The 23282-nt window shown below is 43.9% G+C and overlaps 1 protein-coding gene across 14 annotated transcripts in view; it reads left to right on the forward strand.

The window, feature by feature from the left end:
* The window catches only part of XYLB (xylulokinase), a 158760-nt gene that overhangs the window by 544 nt on the left and 134934 nt on the right, over positions 1 to 23282 (forward strand). For 12 of the 14 annotated variants that reach the window (XR_009758241.1, XR_009758242.1, XR_009758244.1 and 9 more), the window contains exons 2-8: positions 2790 to 2872; positions 4543 to 4612; positions 11313 to 11393; positions 18756 to 18842; positions 20622 to 20750; positions 22574 to 22639; positions 23055 to 23127. Coding sequence is in view for 10 of the 14 variants with exons in the window: in XM_061587652.1 (XP_061443636.1) it covers positions 2790 to 2872; positions 4543 to 4612; positions 11313 to 11393; positions 18756 to 18842; positions 20622 to 20750; positions 22574 to 22639; positions 23055 to 23127 (589 nt within the window). In the remaining 4 variants the exon portion in view is untranslated. Of the gene's footprint in view, positions 1 to 125; positions 261 to 2789; positions 2873 to 4542; positions 4613 to 11312; positions 11394 to 18755; positions 18843 to 20621; positions 20751 to 22573; positions 22640 to 23054; positions 23128 to 23282 lie in introns of those variants that run through there. The other 2 variants (XM_061587653.1, XM_061587658.1) reach the window with 2 other exon arrangements.

Raw genomic sequence — 23282 nt, forward strand, 5'->3', positions numbered from 1 at the left:
GCTGCTGCTGCTGGGCCGCCCACGCACAAGAAGGCATCCCGCTCACGAGGCCGGCGCGAAATCCTTTCTCTTGATCCCATCCCCGGTGTCTGGGCTGTGGTTCAGTCAGTGAAGGGTGAGGGAGGGAAACGAGCACTTTGTACATCCTCAGAGGCAATCTCTTTCCTGTCATCTCCCAGGCACCGAGGAAGTCCTGAGAGCCTCTGATGAGAAAGACAGAGGCGGTGTTTCCTTGCCCATCCCTAGTTCAGTCTAAGCAGGCACGTTTTTATGTGTTAAGAGTGTCCAGCCCTACTTACGTGTGTACAAAGCTAAGTCATGTGTCAAGTGTGCATAGGATTGCGAGCTTCATTAGAATGAGGCGGGACTCGGCCCGGATTGATTTATTTTTATGCTGAATGAAATCTGAGGGACTGTCACACATTAGGTAGAGGTAAACCAAGGGGGAAGCCTCAGAACACGGAGTTACACCGGGGCCAGATGCAGCTGTGTTTGCAAACACGTGCTTGATTCATTCATACTTTACATTTTCTCTTACTGAAGTGCTGGGAATCACAGGTGGGGAGAGTGCTGTTGCACTCAAGTCGTGCTTGTGGGCTCCCCACAGGCAGTGTGTATGTGTGTGTGTGAGAGAGAGTACTCACTGGGAGTACTGGCACCTCTTTTGGCTGCCCATGGTAGCCATTTTGTCCTAGTACCTGCAGCAGTTTTGTCAATATATGGGTACCCACACCTAATTTTTTTATATTAAAAAAGCACTGGCCAGAAGCATCTGGCTGGCCATTGTGCGAATAAGATGCTGGACAAGATGGGCCTTTGGTCAGATCCAGTAAGGCTGTTCTTATGTGAATAGGAGCTATGCAGTATATTAATATGACTTGCATAGGAGCCCTTGTCCCTGGATTTGGCCCTTTGCCTATTGACAGCTGAGTTTTAAAGATCGACCTTTTCTACAACTGAGTGTGTTTGAAACTTGAAAAGTACCCCACCCTCCGTTTTTCTGTTCTGGTGATACCAACAGCACAGTTTTAATAAAATATTTTGGCAAATAAGAATTTCAGCCTCATAGCATAGGCTTTAGCAGTTACACTGAGAAGCAAAGTGTACTTTTACTTCCTGTGATCTGGCATATTTAAATAAGAAAGCAAAGGTTAACCTATGCAGTTCAGTCAGTCATGACCTGTATTTTTTTTAAAAAAAACATCCTAACTTACCCACAGCCCCATCTAAACTGACAAAGTAGGAAAAGTTCATATTTCTAGATAGTGTTTTCCTTTGGACACATCTGTTAAATTTGTGGGTGGGGCAATTATATTTAAACAAAGATTCCAAAGATGATGGATATTAAATATATATATGCGGAGAAGGGAGCCTGTTGGGTACAGATGACAAGAGGCCTCAGTGGTGAGAAATAAGTGCAGTTTGTTTGTGTAACATGGAGAATTGGTAATTCATTCAACAGAGCCAGTGTGGTATACCGGTTAGAGTATTGGACTAACTGGCTGCCAGGTGCTTGGGAACTGTCCCCCGCAAGTAGTTTTCACATATGGGTGGGACAACACACCTGTCAATAATGTGCTATAATGATGTCATGTGATTGATAGGTGGACAGCCCCACCCACCTGTCACATGTGGCCTACAAGGCTGATCCAATTAAGTAAGGATTTGGAGCTGAAAAGGTTCCTCACCCCTGGACTAGGATTTGGGCAGAGCTTGGAAAAGTTACTTTTTTGAACTACAACTCCCATCAGCCCCAGCCAACTTGGCCACTGGATTGGGCTGATGGGAGTTGTAGTTCAAAAAAGTAACTTTCCCAAGCTCTGGATTTGGGAGACCTGGTTTCAGTCCCCATGCAGCCAGGAAGCTCACTGAGTGACCTTGGGTCAGTCGCTGTGTCTTAGCCTAATCTACCTTCCAGGGTCGTTGTGAAGATAAAATGGAGAGGGGGGAGAACCATGCATGCCACTTTGAGCTCTTCGGAGGAAAGGTGGGATATAAATTAAATACTAAAAGAAATGAAACAGTTTGATCCTAAACACCAGTTTTCACCAACCTACTGCCCTCAGTTGTTTTGCATGACTACTTCAAGCAGCTGAAGAGTACCAGGTTGGTGATGGATGAGCTAAAGTGATGTAGTGTCAGAAACATTTTTTCCTCCTACCCCCGCCTCCAAGAAGGTAGCAGGGAGGAGGGCGAGTGAGGTTTTTATGATGAGCAGATAGATTTGTACAAAAATTGGATTGTAAAAACCAATAGTGGAAGGGAAGAAGGCTCCAATAATGAAGGAGAAAGGTCAGGGACTCTGATGGGAAAGTGTGAGGCATTTTTCTGAACTAATCATGGGACCTCCAGCACCTCTGTAGTGAGGTTATAATTTGCACCGAGGAAGTGAAGCACTAATCAGGCATCATCAGCTTCTGGAGATGGGATGAACTGCAGAATGAACTAGCTGCTTGCTATTTTTGGTGACTGATCACACAGAAATTATTGATTCTTCCAAACGGAGGCATGGTATTAATGATACCAGTCAATATCATTTAATCTAAAATGCATGCCTCCATTTGGAAGATAGCTTGTCGGTATCTGTATTATATTTGAAATTGATTTTATATATGTAACTGTTTTTACATATGTAATAGTTTTTACTTGTTTGTATATATGCAATTGTTTAACTGTTTTTATACTTGCAGTTTGTTTTATATATGTTTTTATTGTATCATTTCAATATACTTGAAAGGAAGAAATTATTAAATGCTAAATAAATAAATAATATTTTCTTCTTTCTTCAGCTGAAAGTAATTGCTGTGGATGAACAACTGAGAGTCATCCACGAGAACAATATTAATTTTGACAAAGATCTTCCAGAATTTGGGTATGTTTCTTCACTTGGGCCGTTTTTGGTCTAATGCAACTGACTTAACACTAGTGCCGTCCAGCTATTTAAATCTCTTGGATGCCATGTGGACAGCCAGCCAGATGGGCAACTAATAAATTTAATAAATAAATAATAAGGATACATACGGGATGTTGGAGGTTGCTTTGCCACTCCCTGATCTCTACATGCTGTGAGATCAGGAGCAGGCCACTGAATTTCTGTGTGTGCATGTGTGTAGTATGATGTATTTAAGGCACATTCATACCATGGTCAAGTATTTCCAGGTGACGCTTGTTACTAAATAAGAAGTACTGTTTATTCTGCTGTTGGGCTGTGCTTCTAGACAAGACATTATTCTCTCCATCCACAAAATTTTGCTGGTCTTTGACCGAAATAAACTTATTTACATTTCCATCCACAAAATTAATAACAATTTTCTGTGTCCTTTAATCCTAACTTGTCACTTTCCATTGCCTTCTCCTTCTCAGCCTTCTCCCCATGTGAATAAAAACTGGCTAATTCAGAAATGCACATTTTATAGAACATGTTTATAATGAAGGTCAGCTACACAAATAGAAACCTGTTAAAAATTATGGAGAGAGCTTTTGCTTGGGGAAATTTGTAAGGAGGCGGCACTGGCAATTAGTGAGCCTCTGTGGCTTCTGTTAAATTTGTGGAAGCATATCCAGTTTCTTCCAGTAGTTTTGGAGGTAACGGCAGTCTTACTGGGATTCCTCATGCTCTTCAGTTAGTGGTGTACCAGTTTTCTAGATTCATAAGGAAGCCTTTTTGCCTTTTGCTTTTTTAACTCTTGGAGGGGGCTGGACAAGCGTTGCATAGTTTGAAAGGGGTTAGTGAGTTGGTTAAGAGGGCATAGTATGAGAGATTGTACAGTGTAATGGTTAAAGTGTTGGACTAGAACTAGGAGGACCCCTGTTCAAATCTCCACTCTTTCATGAAGCTATCTGGGTAACCTTGGACTGCTCAACAATTTCTCAGTCTGACCTGTCTCTTTTCTGAGGACAAAATGGGAGGAAGTGAAGAAGCATGCATTCTGCACTTTGCTCCTTGGAGGAAGGGTAGGGTAATCATCACCATAGTAATGCCATTCCCTTTTTGAAATGCTGGAGGTTGGAGTGCCCAGTTCCTTTTTGGCTTCTGTGCTCCTTATTCTTAGCTGGGCTGGCATCAGTTGCTGTCACTCAAGTCTTCTACTTACCAGCTGGTTAGTGTCCTGCCCTTACCTGTATCACTAGCATGTCTCCTATGCAGAAACATTTTAAACTGCATCTTTGGCTTCCTGGCTATTCATATATTGGCCTCTAATGTCTAAACACATAATGGAATCCTAGTTTGACTAAAAATGTGCAAGTGCCATTGACATATCAAAGCTGTAGGGATGAACTACTGTATTGGCGTCTAAACCTATGTTGACAGTAAAAGACTCTCTGCAGTTGGAGGGCTTGTGCTTGTGCAGATCTTGTTTAAGGGTCATGGAACTATGTGCTAAAATTATTCTTATGGGAACACTGCAGTGCATAGCTTTTCTTTTTACATTGTTCCAACTATTAGGATTTTTATGATTAACTGCCTTCATTACGTATGTTATTTGGGGGAATTAAAAGCAGAATAATGAATTAATTGTATTCACATTGCTTTTCTTGCAGCACTCAAGGTGGTGTCTGTGTTCACAATGATAGACTGACAGTGACTTCTCCTGTATTAATGTGGGCCAAGGTAAGTGCCTAATATTTGAGTCACGTCGCCAATCCCTGGAGAGGAAGACTGCAGTTTCTGTCTTGTTGCCTTTCTGCAGTTGCCTTTAATTCTCCCTCCTCCTTCCATTTACACACCTATTTGTTGTCATACGCTTACCTTTTGCAAAATACCATGTTGCCTGCTTGCTTAGGTTTGAGTCTCTGTGCCCATTTGAGTCTCTGTGCCAACAAGGAATAGGAAGCTGATATGATCTATAGTTACCTCCAACCATGCCTGGCTCTGCTTTGTACTTTGGGGAAAATGTGTGATGCAATGGATACAGTATTCATTCTTGACATAGGAGATTGGGGTTCAGATCCTTACTCAGCAATGAAGTGCACTTGGTGGCCTATTTAAGATACTGGAGAAGGATATTTATCATGGATGACAGCTCTCACAAAGCTTTGTTGGCAAGACCAGCAGCAGGTTGGGGGTTGGACCCAAAGGTGCCAGGAGTTATTAGAAATTTATGACCTTACCCAAAGGAAACTACTAAGCTTCAATCCCTCTGAGCTTCGCGATTGGGTTTTCAACCACGATGCGAACAAAGATAGGGTATCAATTGTGGCAGCCCCTTTCTCACCCTGGTTTCCTCTAATTAAACCCAACCACGCTATGTCATCCTATTTTGATATTCTGACCTGTGCCCCGTTACGAAGAGCCTTCACAGAACTAAGATTTCAAACTATGCCCTCAGCTTATCTCGAGGGCAGATATGAGGGAATCCCGCTAGAGGAGCGCTATTGTGTCTCAGGCTGCAAGGTACCTGAAGATTTAGTCCACTATATGCTTCTTTGCCCCTTGTACAAGCACCCCAGGGAAAAAAGTTTTAGCTGCTTTTATTAGTTCTAGAGGGGGGATACCTTTTGACAATTTGGTGGTTGAGCTTTTAACCGATAATCACAAGCAGGTCACAATTGCCGTGGCTAATTTTGCTCTAGCTGCAAAAAAGTTAAGGGCAAATTATGTGAAAACCGTCCTGGCCACAAACCCGACGTGACCGCATGTTTTATGTTTCATGGTTTTAAAATGTCTATTTTGCCTACTTCGTTTATTTTGTACTGTGCAATGGCCTATGACTACATGCAAATAAAGGACTCGACTCGACTCGAGTAAATTACTGTACCATCTCACAGGCGTGTTGTGAGGATTGCTACATGGAGGCTTGAAAGGGTTTGGAAATTTCTTTACTGTACTTCTGAATCTTAACAGTTCATACTCCAGTGTGATGGTTCTTTGTTGATCTACCACATCTCTAGTAGTACATACTAGAAATGGGGATCATATCAGTATTAGCAATGGCCATGTAGTATTGAGGTAGTTTTCTGCTATGAAAGCTTTTTGCTTTTGGAAACAGTTTGACATATGCTTGGAAGTGGTTCTGAGTTAATGTTAGTTACTGAACATAGGTGCTGTGCAGGTATGCTCCTACGTAAGGACAGGCCTGCACATTTTGTGACCTACCAAGCTGAATACAGCCCAGTTGCCATGTATGGAGGCCCATTAGGATCTTGATAAACATTTTGTTTCTGCTACCTGGCTTGGGACTACGAAGTGCAGTTTTCCTAAGCATCTCTGTTGGGCCACAAGTGACTGCTAGACTGTGTTCAGTTTGGTGGGTCACAAGTTCTGCAGGCCTAGGTGAGGGAAAGATTGTTATCCATAAGAAGGAAATCCAAATGGATAAAGCTGTGCCCCTCTCCTTGTGTAGGAGAGGAGGGCCTATACTTACTTCTGGAACTTTTCTTGCATGCTCTGTATACTTCAGCAACAGGAGTGTGAAGTAATCTTGTGCAGAGGCTGTGGCTGGGGCAGGGAAGGGGGGCAATTCTTTTCTCCTCTTAATTAGGAGCTGCCATTGTTTTTAATGTTGGCTGCTTGGCTCTCCTGTGCCATTAGATGATCCAGCTTCTTAGCTCAGCATTATTAAAATTGCTTTATACAAGAAACCATCACATTTGCTAGACAATTTATAATTTGCTTGTTTTCTATTTCTGTATGAATGTTGTTAAAGATTCTTTTGACACTGCAGTTTCCTGTTACCATGTTTTTTTCATTTCTTTAAGTAGACAACATTTTGCACCATTGTTTGTGACAATAAGATGTGTTAATTTAAAAACGATGCCAACGTTGCTTGGAATTAAACTGAATTTTGACATAATTATATTCTCCCACCACTCACTCCCTGTTGAAGCAGTATTAGTCTTTCCTGCTTTATATCTTGTTGTTTTTTGGGGAAGAGAAATTAGTTTGGCTCCATTTCGTTCTAGTTTATTTGACACTGGAGGTTTTTCAGTGGCCATTTATACTCTTACCCCCCACTCCTAATAAGGAAACAAGGCCAATTGAGAGAAGAAATCCCTTTCATGTTGCTTTGTAGCTCAGTCCTTTTCCCACTTAGAAGTAAGTTTCATTGACCTGGTTAGCATGTAATCCTGGGCCAAACTATGGTTTATCCGGAATGAGCAAGTGGGCGGTTACAGTGCTCCTTCTTTGGTCCTGCTGCCACTGTGCTACCCAGGGCTAAGCCATGGTTTGGCTTATTGTTATGTCCGAACTCAGGCTCATGGTTTTTCTTGCCCCAGACAAACCACAAGCTGTAACCAAGGTTTGTTTGGGCCTGGGTTTGGATGCACTGCTATACCAAACCATGGCTTCATCTTGGGTAGAATGGCAGCAGCATGACTGGGGAAGGAGCAGTGTGGCCGCAGTCTTCACAACAGGAACTTGCATATTTGTGCTAAGCCACATTTTGACTTAGTGTTAAGTGTGTATGGGATTGCAGCCTTGGCTAGCTATAAATTCACCCTCTTCCTGAACGGTGGGATGGGGAACCATTTTCAGCCTTAGGGTCACATGCAATCGTGGGCATTTTTTGTGGGGGTGGGGGTTCAAGTGCCAATGGTGGGTAGGGCTAAAAGCGGGCAGAGCAATGAATGGGATTCTTAACTTTGTACATTGGGCTATGTCCTAGCCATGCAACAGTCAGAGGTTTTAACACCCACACATGCATACCTCTCTATTCATTTCAGCCAGGTGCAAGCAGTTGAGTGGGGCGGCCTGGGAAGGGGCATGGCCTGGGGAGAATCCCAAGGCCTGGAGGGTTGTATTTGGCTCCTGGCCTTGAGGCTCCGCACTCCTGAGGTAAATCCACAGATCTTAGTCTACTGAAAAATTAAGAAGCTGTATCTTTATTTCAGAACGTGGTGTTACTGTAAGTATGTGCAGCCAAGCAAGAATGTTAGGATTTCTTACCGTGTGTTGAGGTTTGTCTGAAAAAAACAACCCCAAAATAAATACAGGTGTCTGAGAATGAGCAACATTATCATTAGGTGATACACATTCTTTTTCTGTAATAAGTACATAAATGTGTAAATTCTCTTTTAGGTTCTGCCTCTATGCTGGTGCAAATCTGTGTTGTTTTCACATTGGCTGTGCTCAGCTTAGTCCAGCAGATGGTTGAACATCGGCCATGTGCCATGCAAATCTTCACAGCTGAACTGCCCAGATGTTAGTGTGGCTGTTGTTTTTCCTGCATGTGCTTGCTTTCAGTGGTTATGCTGGCACAGGATTGTTCTGCAGTACGTTGCCTGTAAGACTCAAGGTGTCCTTGACATCACAAGCCACTGGCTGTATGGCAGTTGTGCTGCAGGACACAGCCTTGCTGCTCAATTAGATCCAATGTCCCACAAAAATTGTAATGTGCACATAGAACTCCTGCATGAGCACAGGCTACCCTATCCACGGGGGATGAGCATTTAAGGCAGGCCTCAGTGTGAAAAGAATGGAGAAAGCTTTGTTACTTTTATGTTCCTCTGTGTACTACAAGCCATTGGCTGGTGTCTATTGGGAATGAGTGCATTGTCTTAGAGAACTCTGGTTTTCTAAACAGGCTTACCAAATACAAGCCACCCCACCGCTGCCCACCGTCCAAGTTCCTTGCTTTACGCTTTCATCAATCTTGACGTCTCCTACATATTTTGGTGTACTTTGAACACCAAATAAGGGAAGATGTAAGGGTGATAGGAGGAGTGCTTAACTCATGTCCCATTGAAACCCCACTTTTCCAACCAAAGAATTCCAGATCCATGTTTGTGTGGTATGTGCTGGTCTACAAACCTCTGGAGGTGGTGGGGAGTTACAGTGGAATATAGGCAGGCTGGGAAACGGTTAAGCAGTTTTTCCCCTCCTGTGCCTTCCTGTAAATTATATCTCCCAAAGGGCAGTTTGCAAGTGAGAAGAAACTGGTGGGCTAATGTTGCATGCAGATTTGTTGTAACTCAGGCTGAAATGTTTAATTGAGTAATTGGTTTTTGATGGATTGATCTAACCCTTTTGACTAAAAATGGGTATCAGGTATCAGTCTCTGTCTACGCAATTTTTAATACAAGTACTCTGGAAAACTGCAAATAGCAAGCATGGAAGAGGCATTACCTCCTGCTTGTGAGAGAGTAGGGGGAATTATTCTTTCAAGACAATGCCTGCTACAAAACAAGCACGCATCATTTAAGGGCCCGTTCACATGGCAATTAACTGTGAGATTGGTGCTCCTTTCATCCTTGTTTAATTCACAGGGTTCACATGATGGGCTGATTCACACGGGAGGTGAACTTCGGATTAAAGACGCAGCTTTTGCCATCGCGTTAGATTTGCAAGGTTCGCACTACCTTCCAATACGCTGTTTTCCACTATGTTCCAATATGCTGTTTTCCATTCACATAGTTGGTGTTCCTATAGAAAGGTTTAGTATCGCTGTTTCGTTGTGGCCCTGCCCCCAAATTTACATGTTTACTCCCTCTGGAGTATTGCTAATGGAGAAGGGGAGGGGTTTTTTGTTTCATTGTTTCTTGTCAATTGCATGCTGAAGGGAGAGCATGGGGGTGCAATTGACAGGAAAAACTTTTTTCTGTCAGTTTCATTTCCTCCTGACATATTTATAGCAAAAACCCTTTTTATTAAGTGTGTATGAAGTGCAATTTTTAGTGGAAGTGTGTGTGTGTGCGCGTGTGCCTTCTGTCACATCGGTAATTGGACGATACAACGATATTGGGGGGGATTCCATCGACCATCATGCAGGGGACTGTTTGTCCATAAATACTGTGGAAACAGAGCACGTCGTTAAATAACATGGAAACAGAGCACATTGCTGGTTTCAAGGAGCGAGGGAAGAACTTAACGGGGGGAAAGGAAGGCTGGAGCGAGTGGAAGTGGCTAGTTAAGCCGATGGAAGCAAAACAGAATTCATGGAGAGTTTAGTGGGCAGAGAAGGGGGAGTATCTGAAAGTGACTATCCACCTGCCCAGCAAAAAAAACATTGGAGCAAAGCGACTACATGAGAGGAGCACAGCGAAGCAGAGACTTTTTTCCTTCACTTTTTGCATTTTCAGCAGATTGGTTTAATACAGATTTTATGTGAACGTCATGTGAACCCTGCGAATTAAACAGGGATGCAAGTAGCATCAATCTCACAGTAAGTCGCCATGTGAATGGGCCTGACGTTAAAGGCAAAGGGAAGGTATGTTGCTGCTTTCCCCTTTAAATCCACTTCCACTCACTCTAGCCTTCCTTTCCCCGCCATTAAGTCCTTCCCTTGCTCCTTGAAACCAGCGATGTGCACCGTTTCCACATCATTTAATGATGCGCTCCGTTTCCACGGTATTTATGGACAAACAGCCCCCTGCATGATGGTCGATGGAACCCCCCCAATATCATTGTATTTCCCAATTACCGATGTGACAGAAGGCACACGCGCGCACACACACTCTTCCACTAAAAATTTCATTTCATACATACTTAATAAAAAAGGGTTTTTGCTGTAAATATGTCAGGAGGAAATGAAACTGACAGAAAAAAGTTTTTCCTGTCAATTGCACCCCCATGCTCTCCCTTCAGCATGCAATTGACAAGAAACAATGAAACAAAAAAACCCTCCCCTTCTCCATTAGCAATACTCCAGAGGGAATAAACATGTAAATTTGGGGGCAGGGCCACAACGAAACAGCGATACTAAACCTTTCCATAGGAACACCAACTATGTGAATGGAAAACAGCGTATTGGAAGGTTGTGCGAACCTTACAAATCTATCAAGATGGCAAAAGCTGCATCTTTAATCTGCAGTTCACCTCCCATGTGAATCAGCCTTAAGAAACAAAGGTGTGCTTTTTGCTTCAGAACCATTGTTTTCACTTGCATGCAAATTTAATGGATTAGGCTGCAATCCTAACCCTCCTTCCCTAGAAGTAAGCCCTACTGAATTCAATAGGACTTACTTCTTAGCAAATATGGTTAGGATCATGCTGTTAATTGACCAAACTTGCTGCCCTGGGCTCCTACTGGGAGGAAGAAAGGGATATAAATCTGAATGACTGATTGATTGATTTATTAAGATTCATTTAATTGGGCAACAGTTCTTGTTGTAATGTTTGATTTGGCTCTAAAGATTAGTGTGTGTATTAAACTTGTTTGAAGACTTTTCTCTCTCTTCATTTGAAAAACGTGCTTGCTCTTAGCATGTTAATCTATTTAATTTCTCAAGAGACTTTCTAGTCATTATCTAATTCTTCCATTTTCCTTCTCCGTCACTGATGACAGACATCTAGCTATTTAATTCCTAAATCTGTGAAAACTCAGTATTTCTTAGAGCCCCGCAGTCACTCTTGATCATGCTTGTTCTTCTAGGCCCTGGATATGATCTTGGAAAAGATGAAGTCTGATGGATTTGACTTTTCCAGAGTGAAAGCTTTGTCTGGAGCTGGACAGGTCAGTTAAAAGGAGGGGGAGAATCCATATATTCTGGATGGCATATATTCCACACTTTAAAAAAACACCATTCTGTGCAGAAATAATCAAGATTCTGAGACATATATAAATTATGCAAGTTGTTTTTACTTTACATAACTTCAGTCTTCACTCCACTGCAGAATTCTGCTTTTGATGTTGTGGAAAGTGGCAAGGAGCTATGTAGGGCACTGAAGTCTTCCTAATCACTGAAAATGTTCACCATTTTGTGATTCTGATATTGCAACAGGTGCTTCCCATCCACTTTTCAAATGTAATTTTCATCCACAAGGACTAGAAAGTTGTGTAAAAAATGAAAGATGAGATTCTTAGCAAGCTGAATTTTATGCCAAATATGTAAAATATATTTTCCCTATGAGTCCGGCCATCACAGCGGGTATTAGCTCCACCTATCGTGCGAAGGCAAGAATGTCTTTGAAGTCAAGACTAGGGGCGTCAGGCCCCTCCCACTCTCCAGTTCATTCTTGCCTTCGTACGAACAAGATTGAGATACTATAGCGTAGCATTTAGCTAAGTTTTTTCGTATTTGTCTGTTTATTTGTTCTGACTGGGTGCGAACCTAGTGTTACTTGTGTGTCTCCCCAGTCCATCCTTTCCCTGTTTTTCTGTTTAACTTCATTTAAGTTTATTTCTACTTCTTTTGAGGGTTCCCTCAGAGACCGCGGCTGCGGTTCTCCATGTTTTTGTGTTTAGCCTTCCATTTACTTTTATTTCCCTTGCTTGTCTGAGGGTCCCCACAGAGACCGCGGCTGCGGTTCTCTACCTTTTTTGGCCGTTTTTGAGCCTTTCCCTCCCTGGCTTTGCCATCCATCGGGAGCTCGCGGCTTTGTCTCTCCCGTAGCGCTTTTCCTGCTCAAGCCGCGCTCTGTGGAGCTTTTGAAGGGACCGCGGCTGCGGTTCTCTTCCAGGCGGGAGCTTGCGGCTGCGGCTCCCTGCCCTTTTCCCCAGACACCTAATTTCAGCCTGCCGCCTTAATTCAGCCTGCCGGGGTTCTGCCTCTCCAGAGCCTGTTGATATGGCTCCTTTTCTCCCTCTATCTCCGTGACTTTAATTTTCGCCGCGGAGAGCTCTGCAGCCGGCGGCGGCAGCGGCTTGCCTTCCTGCTGCCTCATCCGTCACAGGCTTCTCTCGGCAGTCTCCTTCTTGGGGTTTTTTAGAGCCGCAAGCGCGGCTATCGGCCCCGCGTCTCCCCCTGCGAGACTGTGCTGGGCTACCTTTCCCCCAGTTCGTTACCAGACGGCCGCCATTGCTCCGTCTATCTCCGCCATTTTTAGATCATTTTTTCCCGCCCTTTTTTTTTCCGGGCGCCATTTTTGTTGGATTCAAATTTCCCGCCTTTTTTGTTACCCCTTTATTAACCAAGGGATACCTTCCCTGCAAGCTATCTGTATGTGTGTTGTCTGTGTGTTGTAGACAGACTTACACAGGGCTTGCTCACACACAAATTTACTATGACTGTATCATCAAGGCTGGAGTTTTAATACAGTGGCTGCCTTGTACTAAAGTTGAATTATATTCAGTACCATCAAGGCTGGAGCTTTAATATCAGTGGCTGACTTGTACTAAATCTGAATTATATTCAGTATTATCAAGGCTGGAGCTTTAATATCAGTGGCTGACTTGTACTAAATCTGAATTATATTCAGTATTATCAAGGCTGGAGCTGACTTGTACTAAATCTGAATTATATTCAGTATTATCAAGGCTGGAGCTTTAATATCAGTGGCTGACTTGTACTAAATTTGAATTATATTCAGTATCATCAAGGCTGGAGCTTTAATATCAGTGGCTGACTTGTACTAAATCTGAATTATATTCAGTATTATCAAGGCTGGAGCTTTAATATCAGTGGCTGACTTGTACTAAATTTGAATTATGTTCAGTATCATCAAGGCTGGAGCTTTAATATCAGTGGCTGACTTGTACTAAATCTGAATTATATTCAGTATTATCAAAGCTGGAGCTTTAATATCAGTGGCTGACTTGTACTAAATCTGAATTATATTCAGTATCATCAAGGCTGGAGCTTTAATATCAGTGGCTGACTTGTACTAAATCTGAATTATATTCAGTACATCCTGCCCCCTCTGTGGCCGTGTACCATGCCTGAAATCCAGCCTACAGCACTAATCTGAACTATATGTTGTACATCCTGCCCCCTCTGTGGCCGTGTACCAAGCCTAAAATATAGCCTATATTATACAGCCTATATTATTCTAACGCTGATACCACAGTGCATCCTGCCCCCTCTGTGGCCGTGCACTTAGCCATCTGCCAGTGTATCCTACCCTCTCTGTGGTCGTACACTGTGCCAGTTCGGGTCTTTACATCCTGCCCCCTCTGTGGCCGTGTACTGCACCCAAGTTAATATAAGATGGCAGAACAGCCAGGCACGTCGCAATCAGCCAATATGATGCCAGATCAGCCAGGCATGTCACAAACAGCCCAGCCGCAACACTCTAAGGCGACTAAGCCTAAGCATGTTAAAGCAATGGCTAAGACAAAACATCTTTCAAGCCATAGCAAACCAAAGCGGCCACGCTATGCCTCTGTGCCAACCCCCACCACTACCACAGCAACTCAGGCACACATAAGCGATATACTTCATTCCCCTGCTGCTTCCTCTGACGAGGAAGATTTTGCTGGCTTCCACACTCAGCCTTCGCCTAACCAGCCTCCCTCCGTTTTACCGTCCCAAACATCTGCTCCAATAGCCACTCAGGCACAAACATCTACCACAACTGGGCTGCTGCCGTCCCCTGATTTCCTCTTCCAACTTCAAGCCATGCTGGCATTTTTCACCCAAATGCAGTCACCAACACAAGTTCCTGCCATACCCCAACTCAACATGGACCAACGTGCGTGTCATGAAGCTCATCCTTCCTGTTCACCTAACCCCTTTGATGTAGCCAGAGGCAGATGTATTGATGAAGCCTCGTATGCGGAGGAGTCAACCTTCACTGACCACGTTGAAGGAGATGACTGGAGCGATTATTCAGATCATGAGGAGGATACATCGTATCGCTTGTTTAATGCTTCAGACTATCAGTCCCTGGCACGCAGGGTAGTTAATACCCTTGGTCTCCAGACTGCGCCTTCAACTTCCTCCACCCCAGCCATCAAAGGGGCCAAGGTTCTCAAATCCCCTGCACCTACTGAACATTACATCCCGGTGCCGGACCCGATTGCCGAATTGGCCTCTGAAGAATGGGCTCACCCATTCCATTCTCGCCGCTTCAAAAACCTGGCTGACAGGTTTTACGCCCTAGCTCCGGACTTTGCCACCAAGTTAGACGTCCCTGGCATGGATGAACCAATCGCTCGCCTCGTTTCACGTTCTCTCTTGCCCAGGGAAGGGGAATCCCAACTAAAGGACACTACTGAGCGACGAATAGACTTCGCCCTCCGCAAAAATCACGAGGCCACTGCCCTCTCCATGCGTGCCTCCGCTTCGGCCTCCATTTTCTCCAGCGCAGCTATGATGTGGCTGGATGATCTTCTAGAGGACACTAACCCTGATCCTGTCGCCCTCAGAAGGTCACTGGTAAAGTTGCGTAAGACAGCAGCTTTTGTGGCCGATGCCACCTTGGACGCCACTCAATTGGGGGCGCGAGCCATGACGGCTCAGATAGTCGCTCGACGGACCCTCTGGCTTTGCCACTGGCAAGCTGATTCAGCGGCCAGAATGAATCTGTCCAGGGCTCCTTGCTCCAGATCGTTACTCTTCGGCGAGGAAGCTCTAAAGGCAGTGCTGGTTGATTCCAAAGACGCCCACAAACCGGTTCTGGCCACTGTCCAGAACATCGACCACAGGCCTTTCAGGCGATCTCCTTCCTTCCGTACTAACCAGCCTTTTCAAGGAACGCAGCCAGGAGGACGAGGCCGCAACTTCAGATCCTATGACCCCAATTCATTCAGGGGCTCCTGGAACCGACGCTTCCAGGGCAGAGACCTACGGCTGGCTTGTCAACTTCGACAAAAGCCATCTCCAACCAACCCAACGCCTACTACATCTAGGGGCAATGTTGGACACCCTGCAGGCAATGGTATTCCTGGCTCCAGATCGCATCACTGCCATCACAAGCATCGCAAGGTCCCTGATGCAACAAACATCAGCAGACGTCATGCTTCTAGCCAGGGCGCTCGGAATGTTCATTTCTACAATCCATATTGTGCCATGGGCTCGAGCCCACACTCGGCATCTTCAATGGACTCTACTGCCCTTTCAACAGGACATTGCCAGCTCCAACCATCGCAAAGTTCGCTTGACCCCCGCGCTGCGCCTATCATTCCGCCGGTGGACGAGGTCCCAACACCTCTCCAAGGGCACGCTGTTCAGAGAACCACACAGAACTGTTGTAACCACAGATGCCAGCCTCATCGGCTGGGGAGCCCACTGCAACTCCCAGTACGTTCAGGGGGTTTGGTCCACCACAGAGCAGACTCAAAGCATCAACTGGCTGGAGCTAAAGCCTGTACATTCAGCTCTACTTCATTTTCAGTCGCTGTTCCCTTTGGACCATGTCCTCATTCGAACGGACAACACGTGTGTAAAATCACATTTGAACAGACAGGGGGGCACCAGGTCTCATCCTCTGCAGGACCTAGCCTCCCTCATCTTTGTCTGGGCAGAACATCATCTACAATCCCTGAAAGCAGAACATCTCAGAGGGATTTGGAATGTGACAGCAAACTGGCTCAGCAGACAACAGGTTTTTCCGGGGGAATGGAATCTTCACCCAGCCATTTTCCATCGTCTTCAGAGTCGGTTCGGCGAATTCTCAATTGACCTGTTTGCCTCCAGTCGCAATTGCCAGCTTCCCAGGTACTTTGCCCGATACCTGGATTCAACAACGGAAGCAATGGATGCTCTGACAATACCGTGGCCAGACGGCCTCTTGTACGCCTTTCCTCCCATACCATTGTTAGCCAAAACCTTGAGGAAGGCGCGAACCGAGAGGGCACAGCTGGTTCTGATAGCACCATTTTGGCCACGCCGACCGTGGTTCTCAGATCTTCTGGCAATGTCAATGATGGATCCTTGGACACTTCCAGTCAGGCCAGACCTTCTATCCCAGGGTCCAGTATGGCACCAGGACCCTACTTGGCTCAATCTAACAGCGTGGCGTTTGAACGGGGACATTTGAGGTCAGCTGGCCTGTCTGACGCTGTGATTGATATTATTTTGGCCTCGAGAAGACCATCTACCACTCGTATTTATCAACATACTTGGGTGGCTTTCTCCAAGTGGTGCCAGTTCCACCACCACGATCCATCCCAGGCCACCATGCAACAGGTGCTGCAATATCTCCATAGCGGCTTCATGATGGGACTTAGACCCAACACTCTACGTCGACATGCGTCCACTCTGTCGTCCATTCTCTCAGTGTCCTCTCCTGGAGCTCCTATTTCCTCACATCCGTTCATCAAACGTTTTTTGAGGGGAGTCGCCCTACGCTCTCCGGCTGTTGTCCATCGGTTTCCCTCATGGAGTTTGCCGAAAGTTCTGCAGGCTTTGCAACGCCCTCCGTTTGAACCCATCAGGACTGTGCCCCTATGTATGCTGTCCTTCAAGGTCTTGTTCCTGATCGCAATCACATCTGCCAGACGCGTTTCGGAGTTGGGCGCATTGTCTTCTGCCCGACACCTCTGCGTCTTGCATAAGGACTCTGTTGTGCTGAAGACTGATCCTTCCTTCCGTCCCAAGGTTGATTCAGTTTTTCATTGCAACCAGGACATTGTTTTGCCTTCCTTTTGCCCGAATCCTACCCATCCTCTCGAGAAGGCTTGGCATTCGTTAGATGTCCGGAGGGCTCTCAAGACCTACCTATCTAGGACCCAAGAGATTCGACGAACGGAGTCTCTGTTTGTATCCTTTCATCCAAGGTCTATGGGACATAAAGTATCCAATTCTACCTTATCCCGTTGGTTAAGGGCATGTATTACTTTAGCATATGAGTCTCTGAAGCTGTCAGTTCCAGCTAGTATAACGGCTCATTCTACCAGGTCAGCTGCCACTTCGGCTGCTTTTGCCACTAATGCTCCTGTTGCCGATATTTGTAGGGCTGCAGTCTGGTCTACCCCACACTCGTTTATAAGGCATTATAAAATTGATCGCTATGCCTCTGCTGACGCTTCTTTTGGCAGACGAGTGTTGCAACAGGTTCTTAATGATGATTAACACGTGGGTGGTCCCTCCCTGTATGGGCTGCTCTGGTACATCCCGCTGTGATGGCCGGACTCATAGGGAAAATGGACCATTGGTCTCACCTGAAGGGTGATTTTCCTATGAGTACGGACATCACGACCCTCCCAGTTGGAGGATGACTATATATTTTCTAATGTGTTATATATTACTGTTACGCTATTATATTTAAATTTAAGAGTGAAGTCAAGACTTCTAGTTCTGTTATACCGCTATGTTGGAGTCATGTTACTATGCATGGTACTATTGTGTTATTTTCCTGCTGCCAGGCCTGTTGGCCTTGTTCTTGTATTTTTAGATATTTCTCCTTAGACTCGCTGCGAATGAACTGGAGAGTGGGAGGGGCCTGACGCCCCTAGTCTTGACTTCAAAGACATTCTTGCCTTCGCACGATAGGTGGAGCTAATACCCACTGTGATGTCCGTACTCATAGGAAAATCACCCTTCAGGTGAGACCAATGGTCCATTCTGCACTACTACTCCACTCTTGTTGAATGCAGCATATGCACTGCTGGGATACTCAAGCTATTACAAGTATTCAAATTTAAGAATGAAAATTTTTAAATTGTTTTAAATTTTTAAATTGTGTTTTAAATTGTTTTTAGAAGATGTGTTTTTAAATTTGTATATTTGTTTTAATGTTTTTAGTTACTGTAAACCTCCCAGACAGCTTCGGCTATGGGGCTGTATATAAGTACAATAAATAAATAAACAGTAAAAGAGCATCCTTCAGATTGTGCAGATCAAACAGAGGGCTTTAAAAAAGTTATTTTTACAATCAATGCTGTAGGCATTAATTGATAACACTTTACTTGATTAATCAGTGACTGCAATTTTTACGTGATGGGGCTGAGAGTTAATGGCACTCTTGGTTTTTTTAGACTTTTTTTGGTCCTTGTATGTAATTGTAATAAGAAGTAGAAAAGAAAATGTAAAAAATGGCATTTCCTTCAAACAGTGAGTAACAGTTTTACCTTATACTTATTTCAGTATCATGAAAATGTACCATTACTGATGTTCTGGTAACATGCAAATGTATTTTAAAAGTAATGGAAATCCAGATATGAACTTGAACTTGCCACTCGGCTTTGACTTTTCCCCCCTATCTTAATGTACAGCAACATGGGAGTGTCTACTGGAAAGAAGGTGCAAACTGTATTTTACAAAGCTTATCACCTGACCTTCCTTTGCATCAGTCACTGAAGGTAACTCATCTGAGGAGTTTTTGAAGGACGTTTAAGCCTGCTCTTGCTAATTGACCCTTAATGGCTATGCTCACTTTCCCAGCTGCTTGTTGACATTGGAAATAATTCAAGGAAGCTTTGTATTTTTGTTAGCCAAGAAGCACAAATGATGATGTGGACAAGATTTGTTTTTCCCCCTGAACAAAAGTGTGTAACTATTCACATTTGCTTGATCCTTGAGAAGGAAAAAAGTGGGTGATGGTTTCATTTCCTGGCTGCCTTGTTTAGGCAGATGGTGTGCCAAATTCTGCATGGATATGCCTTCTTGATGTGCCAGTTTGTTTCTGCAAGCTTGCCTTTATGACATTCATATTTTCACCACACCTTTGTGGAAAGGAGAATACAGAGGCATACATGGTTCTCTCCCCCCTGCTTTTCTCCTTGCAAAACCCCTGTGAAGAAGGTTGGGCTGATTGATAGTGATTGTCCCAAGATCACCCAGTGGCAGGATGAACTACAGACAGTTATGGAATGGGATCTGGAGCCAGAGGTCACACCAGAGGGTGATCTAAAGTCAAGCCAGGGAAAAAGCAAAGAGCTAGGGAAGACTGTTATTGTCCAGACAAAGTCCCAGCCTGAACATAAGAAGAGCTCTGCTGGATCAGTCCAAAGGCCCATCTAGTCTAACATCTTGTTTTTGCTGCAGCCAACCACATGCCTATGGGATGCCCATGGGATGCCCACAAGCAGGATGTGAATGTAACAGCACTCTCTCCATGTGATTCCAGGCAACTGGTATTCAGAGACATGCTGCTTCTGACAGTGGAGGCAGTATGAACAGGAAGCCTTTATAGCCTTTCCAGCTCGAAAGGGCAGAGCTGCTCCAGTACCCGGGAACCTTCACTGCTCCAGCCTCCTAGCTTCACATTGGGCAGCCATGAACAGAACCATGGTTCCTGGTTCTAGCCCTATATCTGTTTCCCTAGTTCAAGAAGTCTTGGAGCTCTCAGGAAGTTGCTACTTCTGCAGCGAAGCAGCTCAGACGGAGAGCTTATAAGGGAGCTAGAGGTGCCACTCCTTCCTGGCTCTCAGCCAGACTTTGATCTGGTCAGGTGTTTTTAAACATTTCTCCTTCCTCTGGATTAGCTAGCCAGGCACTTCACTGGTAGCCCTGAAATTGCTGCTTGGCTTGCTGCCTTCTCTTCTTCTGTGGCCCTGTGGGTGACGAAGGTGGGTCTGACACCCAGCCAGGAACCCAGCCAGCTGGGGTGTCTGGATCCAGTTGCTCCTCAGAGTCACAGAGAGGGTCCTGCTTTCCTTGGCCTTCATCTGAAAAGTCCCTGGACCTGGGTAGGGCTGAACCTAACACACTGGCAGCTCCTGACATTGGTAAACCTCCTGGCTGAATGTGGGTTTAAACCAGGTTTTCCCATCTTCATACTCCAAACCCAGTCTTCTTAAGTACTTGGCTTGTGGGGAAAACACATTTCTTTCATCTTTTAACATTAGTAAGGAGGATGGTGGCGGTCCTTTCCGTTTTGCAGGCTGGCATACCTTGCTTCATTTTGTGTTGCCTCAGGCAATGAGAGGAGGCAATTATTGCCTAGTTTCATCTGCCTCAGACCAGGGAGTAATGGTGTGAAAACGCTTTTGGCCAGCGAAAAGAATCTTACATATGTTTCTCCCCCTTGTAGTCACATATTGGTGTACAGAAGAGATATGTACAATTGTTCCTAAATCAGTTTAGTTGTTTGGCATTGACTGCTGTTCTGACATCTTTTTTTTCCTCATCCCCAATAGTCTTGCTTTTCACTCAGCAACAGCCCTGTGTGGATGGATTCCAGTACAACTACCCAGTGCTGCTTTTTGGAAAAAGCTGTTGGAGGGGCTCAGAAACTTGCTGACGTCACTGGCTCACGAGCCTACGAGGTGACAGATGAAAAGAAAGACCAAACTTTGTCTTGTGAGACTCCCTGTCTGACCTAAAACATGACAACTAGTTGATGAAGAGGCTTTTGTGTACATTGATGCTAAGGGCAGATCCACACCATGCATTCAAAGCACATTCAACACACATTTGAAGCATGTGAATCCTATCACAGAATCATGGGACCTGTAGTTTAAGGGTGGTGGAAACTATAACTGTGAGGGAGAAGCTGCACTTCCCAGGATTCTTTGGGGGAAGTCAAGTGCTTTAAATGCGAGTTGGATGTGCTTTAAATGTATTGTGTGGATCAATCAATTAATCATTTATTATTATGGTCAAAGACCAGCACTATAAAATATTAAAACAATAAAATGATAAAACATACTAATATTATGTGGATATTGTGTGGATCTGCATTAAGATTTTAAGATCCTTACCAACTTTTATTAGAAACTTTCTCCTAACAGCTTCTGCACCTGTAATTGCTTCCTGTTCAGTGGGTTAATAGCCTCTCATATTGCCATTTAATTAGTCAGTTCCTGTTTCTTATGGGGGTGAGTTAATTGAATCTCACTTCTGAAAATTTTTCAAATAGCTCTATTTTGCTATTTAAAAATAAAAATAGAGAGCAGAAACCAGTAATTGAAGTCCCCTCCACTTGTGGGAACAGGAAGTGACTAATGGCTGTTAAGAGGTTATAACAGTAATGTTGTGGCAATTCTGAACAAGAAGCAATTATAAAGGCAGAACCTGTTAGAAGGAAGCTTCTCATTAAAGCCACAGTAGTCATGGAAAATCCTCACTAGTGCTTTGCAAGCCCATCCTGGACAGCCTGGCATTGCATTTGAATCTTAAGGGGGGAAAAGGCCACAAATAGTTCTGAAGAGAGACCAAATAGCAGCAACAACAACACAGAAAACACAGGCATGCAATGGATTGCCAACATTATTTATTTTACAATATATATATATTCCCTGACTGTAAGAAACCACTAAGTGGTTTACCAGAGGGATTGAAATTACCAATAAAAACAATTAAAAACAAATAATTAAAAACCTTTAAAATATTATTAAATCAACACTAAACTAAAACGATTAAAACACATCAGCATCTACATGTCTGGGTAGGCTTGCCTAAACGGTGCCAGAAGGAATATAGCAAAGGCACCTGCCTGATGTTAACAGGTAGGGAGTTCCAAAGCATAGGTGCTGCCACACTGAAAGAACAATTTTACAAGTGCAGAACGAGTACTATGTGGCACCTGTAACAATGCTAGTTCCACAGACAGAAGTGGTAGAGTGGGCACATAAGGGGTAAGGCGGTCTCGCAGGTAAACTGTTAAGGCAGTTAAAGGCTTTATATCTGGATTTTCCATAAAAAGTGAGTGAACAAAGGATGACCATTCCAGACTAAATAAACAACTAGTGTGGATGTAACCAGTCTCACTACTGAACTGTATAGACTGGATTACTTTAACCAGTTGACAACTTCAAGTGATTGCTGGATTGTAGTGGGATCTTGCCTATCCAACAAGTATTAATCATTCCCTTGATCTGTTAATTGTGAAATGTAAATTGTGGCCAGGAATTCTCTTGTTGCAGTTTTCATTTCTCTTTTTCTTTTCTAAAAGGCGAGCAAAATTATCATAATGAGTCAATACATTATAGTCTGTTTTGTGCCTATTGCAACCGAATAACAACTTCCATCATGCGTCAGACAAATTAAATACCCAGAGTGCAACGTCCTGAACTCATTATGCCGAGTTAATGGTTATTGACTCAATTTACAGTTTGTGTTCCTAAGCACTGGTCTGTCTTTTTTGCAGCGTTTTACAGGAAACCAGATAGCAAAGATTTACAGCCAGAACCCTGAGGTCTACACACAAACTGAGGTTTGCTAGTTTTCAGTTTACTTGTTGGAAATCAGAACTGATTCTTGTTTTGTTTTGGTATTTTGGAAGAGAAACTTACAAAAATAGTTGCACAAATTGTACCAGTATAAAGAAAGCAACAGTTAAAAAAAAAAGCACCTCCCCTCACTAAATGGAAAATGGGTTTGGGGGAAGAGATTTAGTAAGAGCTGCCGCTGAAATGTACATCATGATAGCCTTGGCTTTAGCCCTAGCCCTGTCAAATGTGGGCAGTGCATGGCTTAGGGCCAAGAGTTTGACTATCACACTATTTTTTAAAAAACATTTTTCATACCACTTTAAAATACTTAATTTTTTTTAATGTGCCATTGATCAGTTTGTAAATTGAAATTAATGTATTTTGCATTTACTTTTTCATTTACTTTTTCTCTTCTAGAGGATCTCTTTGGTCAGCAGCTTTGCAGCCTCCCTTTTTCTAGGTGCTTATGCTCCCATTGATTATAGCGATGGTAAGTGCCTTCTACGTTGGCTTTTTTAAAAAATGTATTCAACCCAACTTAAAGGTTCTCTCTTGACTAATGGGACAGAATGAATGGAGCAATATACTCACTTATTTCCTTGTGGATGAAAGAAGCCATGAGGGGTGGGGATCAGTTTTCATACT

Source organism: Rhineura floridana, chromosome 10 (assembly GCF_030035675.1).
Source record: "Rhineura floridana isolate rRhiFlo1 chromosome 10, rRhiFlo1.hap2, whole genome shotgun sequence".
NCBI lineage: Eukaryota > Metazoa > Chordata > Lepidosauria > Squamata > Rhineuridae > Rhineura > Rhineura floridana.